At 41.1% G+C, this 10,651-nt stretch overlaps 2 protein-coding genes across 2 annotated transcripts; one reads left to right on the top strand and one right to left on the bottom strand.

The window, feature by feature from the left end:
- Positions 1 to 600: 600 nt before the first annotated feature.
- Positions 601 to 6,811, top strand: rhot2 (ras homolog family member T2). Its single transcript, XM_077626648.1, has 19 exons — positions 601 to 799; positions 1,220 to 1,278; positions 1,370 to 1,451; positions 1,532 to 1,575; positions 1,642 to 1,695; positions 1,771 to 1,823; positions 1,906 to 2,014; positions 2,103 to 2,204; positions 2,301 to 2,399; positions 2,468 to 2,576; positions 2,636 to 2,756; positions 2,836 to 2,920; positions 3,731 to 3,876; positions 3,980 to 4,080; positions 4,393 to 4,523; positions 4,611 to 4,691; positions 4,750 to 4,872; positions 5,631 to 5,833; positions 5,922 to 6,811. The coding sequence occupies exons 1-19, from the start codon at positions 763 to 765 to the stop codon at positions 6,037 to 6,039; spliced, it is 1,857 nt and encodes a 618-aa protein (XP_077482774.1). The 5' UTR covers positions 601 to 762; the 3' UTR covers positions 6,040 to 6,811.
- A 1,242-nt stretch (positions 6,812 to 8,053) lies between these two features.
- On the bottom strand, positions 8,054 to 9,239 carry h1-0 (H1.0 linker histone). Its single transcript, XM_077626533.1, has one exon. It carries the CDS (start codon positions 9,010 to 9,012, stop codon positions 8,392 to 8,394), a length of 621 nt encoding a protein of 206 aa, XP_077482659.1. The 5' UTR covers positions 9,013 to 9,239; the 3' UTR covers positions 8,054 to 8,391.
- Between the last annotated feature and the right edge of the window lie 1,412 nt (positions 9,240 to 10,651).

The following is a 10,651-nucleotide window of genomic DNA, read 5'->3' as shown; positions in this document are numbered from 1 at the left end:
ATTCATTATCTGAACCGCTTTATCCTCACTAAGGTCACAGGGGGTGCTGGGGCCTATCCCAGCTGACTCCGGGCCAGAGGCAGGGGACACACTGAATCGGTGACCAGCTGAGGGTAAGTTTTACAGTTGGGAAATATATCACTTAAAATCGTGTCAAATTAAGCAGTTATCTGATCTTGTTTTTGTTTAAGTATTTGATTATTTAAAAGGAGTTACTGTCTTCCAATTTTTCCTAGTTAAATCGATTGCACATCTACTGCGGTCAATGGCAGCCAAAGAGTTAAGTTATGTGAGGTCACAAGATTTATTACACAAAATTCCCAGGGTATAATACACAGGCCATTCTTATTTTAAATGTCCTGATTTAAGAAAGAAAAACATTCGTACATGAAAGGGTAAAATTGTGTCTTTATATTCAATATACACACTGTATGAGTATACTTAGATATAATGAAAATATCTACATATTTTACCAATGTTTTGATGTAATAGGACATCACGTAGTAGTAGTGTACTTGTTTTTAATGGCAGTAACTACATATCTAGTTGTAGTTTTTATTGTGGCCAGCTGAGGGCGTGTTTTCCCGCTCTTCCTTTTGAACCGGAAATGTACGAGTTCACCTTGTGTCCAAAATTTGCAGTGGAGCGGAGTGTATAGGCACTGTTTGGTGCTTTAAAGCGAACGTTTTGGCATTCAAATGAAAGACAAATGTCTCCATAGCACAGCGGAGTGTGTGGCTGTTCTTCGGAGGCGAAGACAACATGAAGCAAGACGTGAGGATACTTTTGTTGGGGGAACGTAAGTACAGTATGTGGCTTCTCTAGACAGCTGGCCGAGTTAGCAAACATTAGCTGTTGAAGCTAACTTACTAACTTTGTTGCTCATATTGGAAGAAGTCTCGTTGATAAACTATAATTATAATGACGCAAGGAATAGTTTGACAGTTGACATGTTCAGGCGGTTTTTATGTTAAATCGACGACGTGAATTTTTTTACGCGTGTTTTCCATAAACTTCCATGCACACCTGAACTAATGTGTTGGAAGTTACCTTCGTTTGCCCTCTGAAGTCGGACAATTAAAATTTGTGTACTATTTTATTAAACGCTTTTCAAATTAACCGGTTTCAAATGCTCTTTTGGTTGCTTTGCCTTGGAGGAAAAAAATAACTTTTTGGTTATATTCACTTAACTTTTGTATTCTCTTTTGCTCTCCAACAGCCTTGGTGGGGAAGACTTCCCTCATTATGTCGTTGGTTGGAGAGGAATTTCCCGACGAGGTCAGTATTATCAAAATTTTCTTCATCTGCTTTTCTTGCCTTTTGTCAGTGGAGTTTATTAGTGATAAATATATTCAACAATGATTTACAGGTTCCATCTCGAGCTGAAGAAATCACCATCCCTGCTGACGTGACTCCGGAGAAGGTGCCTACACACATTGTGGATTATTCAGGTAACAAAACTCTGATACAATAATTGGAATTAATACTTATTTCTTGGGACAACTTTTCTTACTGTCAAAATTCTCAATAGAAAAGGAGCTGAATGATGAGACCCTCAAATCAGAGATCGTCAAGGTGAGTATATTAATTGGAGTCATTGGCAAAATCGTTAAAAAAAATTAATCATATCATTTCACGTAGGCCAACGTGGTGTGTGTGGTCTATGATGTCACCAATGAAGACTCCATAGAGAAGGTGGTTTTCAACACAATTGCTTAAAATTATTTTGTGACATTAAATGCCAATTATGTTATATATTTTAATATTCAGATTAAGACAAAATGGATACCTTTGATAAATGGGGATGCAGAAAAAGGAAACAAGTATGTATCAACTTTAGCTGTAATAAATAATCTATTTAATGTGGAAACCTAAAATATAAAATCTTTGTTTTAACCTCATCAGAATTCCGATCATCCTCGTCGGGAACAAGTCAGACCTGCGCTCTGGTAGCTCCATGGAAACAATTCTTCCTATCATGAACCAGTTCTCTGAAATTGAGACATGTGTCGAGGTTAGATTTGTGTTTCAGTACTTTTTGGTCAGATATTTCTACCTGCAACAGGTGCTCATTCACAATTTTTGTTTTGTTTCCCGGCAAGTGTTCTGCTCGGAATCTCAAAAACATATCTGAGCTCTTCTACTATGCACAGAAGGCAGTGCTTCACCCTACTGCACCTCTCTATGACCCTGAGGACAAACAGGTTGGATACTACACATTGTTTAATACACACTAGTTTAAAAATAATTTCCCGGTTAGATCCACCTTTTCTTCTGACTTTGTTTTCGTACCCTCGCAGCTCAAACCTCTTTGCGTCCGAGCGCTCAGTCGAATCTTCTACATCTCCGACCAGGACAACGACCGCGTCCTCAGTGACACCGAGCTCAATTGTTTTCAGGTGCGTATCGAAAACTGTCGCGAAAATCAATGCAAATTTACTACATCTAAAAAGAAATATCTTTATAGAAATCTTGCTTTGGAAATCCGCTGGCACCACAAGCCTTAGAGGATTTAAAGACTGTCGTTTGGAAAAACACCAGCGATGGAGTGCAAGACAATGGCCTCACCCTAAATGGTAAAAAGCTCATGGTGTTCAATAGTGATTACTTCCTGCTAAAACCTTTTGTTGTGTAGGATTTTTGTTCCTCAATACTTTATTCATCCAACGGGGCAGACACGAAACCACATGGACAATCCTCAGGAAGTTTGGTTACGACGACAACCTGGAATTGACCGACGATTACCTTTACCCCGCGTACGTCACGTGACAACCTGCGTCTGTGTTGTGCTTCCGGTTTGCCATAACATTCTCGTGGTTGATCTTGTCATGGCAGCTTACAGGTCCCTGCCAGCTGTACCACTGAACTCAATGATTTGGGTCACCAGTTCCTCCAGCGGCTGTTTGACAAGTATGATGAAGTGAGTCCTGAGATTTTCCAGTTTTAAATGGTGGCTTCTTGATATCCCTGGTCACAGTCGGTGTTAAAGCCAAGGCTAAATATAATGACATGTTGGTACTGTTTCATTTTAATGTTAGTAACTCAGTTAATATACATACAACCTTTTAAAGATATTTTTTAAAAATATAATGTTAAGAGCTATTTCTGCCTAAGTCACCGCTGTTTACTTTTTTTAAAAACTTAAAACTAAATACAATTTTTAACTTCGACTCATCAAAGAAATCCACTCCTCACTGTCGAATTTGAATTTTAATAGTGGCATTGGCGTGAGACACCAGTAGTACAGTTAAGCACATAGCACACAAGGTAACTGCCATATCAATTCAAGAACACATACTATCTAATTTGACTAATAAAGATAACACAAACACGTAACAGAGCTGCCACAAGACCAAGACATAAATGAACTCACAGAAATACTTGTGCAGTACTTTGATCAGGAGACAAGAGCAGCATTAATGTCCCAGAAAAATAAATCTACTTAGTAGGAGGCTGATATTTTTATTTCCGAGTTGAATGTCCTAATGTGGCCAGTGGAATACTCTCCAGTTGTAATGTGACCAAAAAAACACAGCAACAAATAATTGTTCTTGCGCCCTGAAAGGAATATATAGTCTTTTTTTAAATGCGTAACATAATTAAACTTTTTAAGACGTTAAGCTGCAAATTATTTTCAAAGCTTGTAGATTATAGATGGTCTACAACATTAAAATAAAGCATACATAATCAACATGTCTTTTAATCACTTAATATATATTTTCACCCTCAGGATAAAGACTCTGCTCTATCACCAGCGGAGCTAAAGAATCTGTTCTGTGCTTGTCCTTACATGCCGTGGGGCGCGGAGGTCTACATGACCGTCCCAACTACCGTTGAGGGTTATATTTCTAATCAAGGTTACCATTGTCAGTGGAAGTACGTGCCAAATTCATTTTTTAATCTTTTTTTAATTCTTTTTTTTTCATGCTAATTTTACAGTATTTACTTGAGTGTTTTTTTTGTTTTAATTTATGTGCAGGCTTTCAGCTTATCTCGACATTCATCATTGCCTAGAGCATCTGGGATACCTTGGCTATCCAATTCTCACGGAACAAGAGTCGCAGACTGATGCAGTTACAGGCATGTGCATTTTTTAAGTGCGTGTGCTGATTATGGGTGGATGATTTTAAGATCGGAAAAGTATTTTGCTTGTTTTTAGAAATGAGCCGTGTCTTACTTAACTGGACATATGCAGGTGTAAACTGATTTTGTATGGCAAATTTTTAAGATTCCAATGTTAATGGTTTTCTGGCAGGTTTAAGAACCTGATACATGGACCGTGAAACAACAATCCCAGTAAGAGGATCATTAGTGTGGATCCTTCTAGTAGCTGGAGAAATGGCAGCATTTTATTGTTTTTACAAAGCCTCTTTCTGCCGTCAAAATCGACAGTAACAAGAGAACGGGAGGCTGACCTGGAGAAACGCCAAACACAGCGGTCCGTCTTTCTGTGCAAGGTGATCGGACAGCGGGGGACGGGCAAAACCACCTTCCTGCAGGCCTTCATAGGCCACAACACTGTGGTAAGATGTCATTTGTCAGCCAGCCATATGAAGTACAAACCTGCGTCTCATGCGGTGGTCTCTTTTTTGCATCTGTTGCTTGGCCAGAACACCCCAAGCAGCGGCAGTGCCTTCTCCAACTTCACCATAAACACAGTCCATATTAGCAATCAGGAGAAGTCCCTTATCGTAGGTAGTCCGTCTATCGTCGAATTGTTTGCGCTTGTTCACCCCAATTTTCCTGCAGCTGCACGAGGTCGACGTGGAAGCCGACTTCCTGAAGGCGTCGGACTCCCGCTGTGACGTCGCTTGTCTAATGTATGATGCCAGTGACCCACATTCCTTTGACTACTGCGCTAGCATATACAAGGTACGATTTATATTCCAGCGACGTTGAATAGAATTGAATCCATAGAGTAGCCGATGCCGGCGACTAGCTGTTTTCAGATTGAAGGCATATCTAGTTCCAAATGGATTCTTCCTCAAATCTGATTTTGAGAGCTACACATTTTTAGCAAATCATCTGACAGGTCGCTGTTGCAACGAAGGCGTTGCCACCCCCTCCGAGTTATTGAGACTGAAAAGCAAATTGCCCAATAGACAAACGACATCCCGGACATGGTTTCAATCCTTCCTGTAAAAATCAGATTTCTGTGCTTTATGACTTTTCAGAGTACAAAAAAATAAACATCGCGTTTGAATGTGGAATGGCTAAAAGTCCGATTTCGGCTGCCAGTCTGAACAAGGCCTTTGCTATTAGCAACTAGCATTTGCAAATATCGCCCATGTTGCCATAGAGCTAGCTGTAAGTAAATGGCATCAAAAATAGCACTAGCAATTTGTGTCCAAGTTAGTATAACGATTTACCAACTAGATGACACAAGCATCTCACATCCAAGGGATTATTTACAGATCGCGCTTGAATAAGAAACATACAATAAAATGCTGGAATTAGAATGCCAGCTGGCTTGCTTCAGCGCAGCCTTGACCTCTCTCTCATAACAGTGTCACGACATTCTAATTGACGACAACTGGCCAATAACCAGAGATTGCGCTAACACTTAACGTCTGACTCCTTTGGGGAAAAATAAACTCAGGTTTTCACTGCTTGTTCTTGTATTCATGCAGCAACACTACATGGAGAGCAACATCCCATGTGTGCTGGTCGCCTCCAAACAAGATCTCCCTGCAGTCAAGCAATTCCACGGCGTGACACCAACCGACTTTTGCTCCAAACACAGACTTCCTCAACCGCTGCCTTTCTCCTACACGTTTCCAAACGCGAGCGCCGAGAATATATACACCCGACTTGCCTGGGCTGCCATGTACCCGTATGTTGGATTTCCAACTAACTGCCAAATGTATTATTATTTGTTTTTCCCCAATAACTTAGGTTGACATGCTTTGCTTTGTTTACAGACACCTGAACGGTTCAGACATGAGCACCACATCATTCTGGCTGAGAGTCGCGTTGGGCTCCGCTGTACTCGCTGTTGCAGGGTTTGCTCTTTACAGAGTGGCTGTCAGACTGAAATGAACTCTGCCCAGCTGAGTGCTTTGACAGATGGCCCGAGACACTCAACAGAGTTATAATCCACCACTTTGTGTGTGTTGGTGATCCTTACAATTCCTTGTTTTGCTCAATATAGTGTTTTTTTTCTGCCTTACTTACTCAAATTATTGATTACGTGCTAAGAAAATAAGTAAATGCTAACCTGAAGAACATTAATCAATTCATGAGACTAAAACTCTTATTAGTTTCTTAAGCGAATGCCAATAAGCGTCTTGAATGGAATTTAATTTTCACCAAAGGTGCTAGATTGGAACTCTCATACACTCATTTACTTTCATTGACGGTGCGAGATGTCAAGGTCAATCCATTTGAAGAGTGAGCATGGCATCGAATGATATTCGCTGTTACCCTAGCACTCCAAATGATTTTGACGTCGAGCTGTTATAAAGCCGTGTGAAAAGAGTTAAGTGACACTAGCGATAACATGTTAAGTTTGCCTTGAGAGTGCCCTTTGCCCTGAGAAATTAGGGCAACTAAATTACTTGTATCTGCCGGTGAGATTAACTCCCGTCCAAATACAAAATTGCGAGAAATGTGCTCTTATTTACCTATTGGCCCTCTTAGAATATATTTTTGGGCGTATTTGAGACAAACTGTTTGGGGAAAACTGTTTGGGAATGTTTTATCTTTCACCCTAAATGAATTCTATTCCATGCTGTTTAAAGTATTTTATGTTAGTTTTTCACAATGAAAGTGAAACTGTTCTTTAACATGCTCAATAAAAGAACAAATCACATTGGATTCACGATTTTTACAGAAGCTGAGGTCCACGTCTTCAGCTTTCCCCGTGAGTAACATATTGACTTCAATGTAATTTAATTATTACTGTTTTATTGCATTTTAATCCATTTAAAAGTTGTCTGATCTCTATCTTGGTTTGTTCCAGTTTTTATTCTCGCAGCAAGGAATGTTCCTCAAAATGACCAGAAGAGAGCAGTGTACTACGGTAAGAGACCCAATTTTTTTACATCGTGCACTATGAGGTATTTGGGTGTCAAACTGTTTTTGTCGGGAGTCACATCCGAATTTTTTTTAAATTTGAGACGCTGCTATTTTCTCCTGATTTCACCTTGTTTCTTACTGGCTAACGACCTGTATGTCTTACAAATATCCCTTGATATGGACAAACTTATGTATATAAATAGTTTTCTAGGCAAATTTGATGGGTCTTACAGTATTCTATTATCAATTGAGATGGCAAGTGACAATTTATTAACTGCTAAGGGACATTGTTGGCATAAAAATGGTCAGAATCCTATTTCCTTCCCTAAGGGAGAAACTTTTTTTTAAGAAATGGAAAGCACAGTAAATATTCTCAATTTTGTTTTTATATTACAAGAGATGGAGACCAGGAAACTTTAAAATCAATTTCAATTAAAAAGGGAAAAAAATGCTTTTCATATTGAGCAGTAAATACTAATAATATCCCAATAGTCTGCAGTGTACTGCATTTTATTTAAATGAAAATTTGTAGTCATTGTTGACCTTAAACAGTTTGAATCCTCTTTATTGAACCTATTAATAGCAAATATTCGATTCCATATTTTTCCTTTTTCAAAGTAGATAGGGAAAAAGTTTTCTATTTTTTTAGTTTTTTATTAAAAAGGAAAGTACAATATTGCACGTATTATATTTATTCGTTATTTTAAGTAGATTTTAAATTTAATTTTGTTAATTACAAAAAGAAAAATAGCATGAAGATTCATGACAGTGTCTAGTTAGGTAATTAGAATTTGTTTCCAAACCCACTCTTGAATAGATCTGAAAATAAAATACAGTTAAGTCATTTACTGCGCCATTAACGACGATCAACGTCCAAACCCTTGGAACTGGAAGGGCGATTGCTGCTCGCCTTCCCAGTTTAACCGGATTGGATGTCTGTCACGTTCAACGACAAAAAGTCTCAAGTGTGCAGTGTTATCTGGTCAATCGCCGTCAAATTCCCTCCATTACAAGCACTAAAAAAACTTCCCCAACACACATTCCCTAGCGTTTTATTGAACGGTGATACAAAATCAGGTTCATTAGGATCACGGGTTATTGGGTTTGCACATTAAAATGGATGGAATGAACTGATCTGCTACAGTAAAGAACTATAACATTACAACATAGGGACCACCAATGTCACAACTAGCACAGGTGTATACATTAGGAATCCTTAAAAACCACAATTAAGTCATTTAAATGCTTAAAATAGTTTGAAGGTGGGTGGAGTGGAGTTAGCAGAGGTTTCCATGGAATCTTACAAAAATAATACGTATACGAAAATGAGTCCTTTTTTTTAGGATTATTTACACAGTCTGTGGTAGTGCCCCTTCACTTCCTTTTGCCCGCCCTGGTAGCCTTCTTGGTGGGTTTGGCTTTGGGCTTCGTTGCTCTCTTGACAGGCTTGGCCTTGGGTTTGGTGGCCTTGGCTGCCGGCTTGCTCTTCTTCGGCGTGGCCACCGACTTCTTGGCTTTCACCGGAGAGGCCTTCTTAGTTGACCTGGCCGCCGACTTGCCCTTCTTCGTGGCCGCTTTCTTGGGTTTCTCCGGCGCCTTGCTCACCTTCTTGGGCTTGGCCACCTTCTTGGGTGGCTTGGCAGCTTTAGCGGCTGGCTTCTTGGTTTTGGCAGCCGGCTTCTTCACCACGGGCTTTTTGGCGTCGTCCGGCTTGCCGAGTCGGAAAGAACCGGACGCACCGATGCCTTTGGTGTGGCGCAGCATCCCGGACGCCAGCAGCCGCTTGAGGGCCATCTTGATCTGGACGTCAGCATTGTCGCCCACCTTGTAGTTCTTTCGGACAAACTTCTGGATGGACTGACGAGACGCTCCGCTCCGGCTGGCGTCGTTCTCGATAGCCGCTTGGATCATATCCGAATATTTCGGGTGAGAAGCGGTCTTCTTGGGTTTGGGGGCTTTCTTGGCTTTCGCTGGAGATGCTGATGTCTCTGCCATGGTGACGTGTGTCCTTTTCTTTCGATTGTCAAGTTCACGCACGGACACCTCCCCCCTCAAAAAAGTGGTCAAATTTCAAAATACGCCACAAAAACAAGCTGTGCCAAGGGGGAAAAAATTTAAGTCCCCAATTCGTCACTTTTTGTTGTTAAAGTAACGTGTGACGCGTCCGCAGAGTGACGAGACGGGACAGTGGATGTCTTAAATGTGTAATTCCACAAGCGCGCCGCGTCTGCTATGAAGCCTCTCTGCGGACGTGATTGAGAACACCAACTGCCAGCAGCTGATCTAGCGGACTCCATGGAACTGGCGCTGGCTCGTTTGTGTTTCTTCGCCGTCAAATTCGCCTCAAATATAACAAGTGCGCGCCGGTTCCGATCCGCCGAACACCACCCACCCATAGCAGAGACATTGGGCTTCACCTAGACCCGTTCGGTCGGGATCGACGACGCCGAATAACAACTTTTATTCCGGGAAAACCGGCTGGAAGTAATCGGCGCCGCGAACAATTTTGCACAATTCGCCTCAAATTGACCCAAACGGACGGAACCTCGGGGGATATTCTCACACGCGGATGAAAATTGAATCTATGCTCTGTCGACAGAACCTGGTCGACTCGATCCACGGGTCCGTTTTCGCTTTTAATTCAGCCTTACATTTTCCCAACTAACACAGTCCGGCCATTGACTTCAAGTGACGTGGTCGAGATTATTTACTGTTAAACCTCGTTTAAATAAAATGTCACCTTTTCCGAGTTGATCATGACTTTAGTGGTGATAACAAGGGTTTATAGCGATGACGAAATTGTTATTTTGTCGGTCTGTTTGGCTCTTTTTGGAGCGAAATGTTTACATCTGTCACTATGGCAGTCGGCGCTCCTTGTCCATTGTCAGGAAAGTTGCCAACCCATTTCAACGTGATTTTCATCCCTCGTATATGCAATTATTGTTTGTTTCATGTCAGGTGGTTAAATGAGGGGGACATCAACTGTGCAGATGTGGAACCAGATGCACAGCCCTAAAGTAAAGTCTTTGAATTCGAGGGGCTGGTGCTTGTCTTTTGTTTGGGAACTGACAGGCGCATCTGTCAAAAACACTTGAAACGTAAAGGCTTTTCTCCATCATGGTCGACTCTTCAAAGTCGTTTTTCCCCCAAACATATTAAGTAAAACCCTGCATTTGTTGCCGTTTCCCAGTTTTCCTTGTCATTTTTACGAGCCAGCCTCTTTCCTCGTAGCGCCATTTTGTCCCAGCTACTGTTACGTGCTGATTCTCCTTAGACGTGACTTGTACGTCATTTGACATTTTGCGTCTCATCACTTTTCATATGCACATTCTTTTGTTATCAAGTATGGAAGCGACAAAACAAAGCTGCTTTTTCTCACATGGCAACCTGCTCGCGCACTTGAACGCAGCAAAGTGTCCACTTGCTGTTCTTGTTCAAAACATTACTCATTGCCTTTTGTTGACAAAGATAGACGTCCAATTCGTTTAAACTGGGCATTCTGGCCCGGGATGTTTATCTTTCAGTACCATTGACTGCGCTTGGCGTCCAATCCTCTTTGTTTTGGGCGGGGATGCCTCTGATAGTCAAAATGCTTTGGACGTCCCCTGCCGTCAATGGCAGTGAATTAGTTCAA

The sequence above is a fragment of the Stigmatopora argus genome, chromosome 18 (genome assembly GCF_051989625.1).
Source record: "Stigmatopora argus isolate UIUO_Sarg chromosome 18, RoL_Sarg_1.0, whole genome shotgun sequence".
Classification (NCBI taxonomy): domain Eukaryota; kingdom Metazoa; phylum Chordata; class Actinopteri; order Syngnathiformes; family Syngnathidae; genus Stigmatopora; species Stigmatopora argus.
Note: the sequence above shows the minus strand (reverse complement) of the source record. Positions and strands in the feature narration are given on the sequence as shown.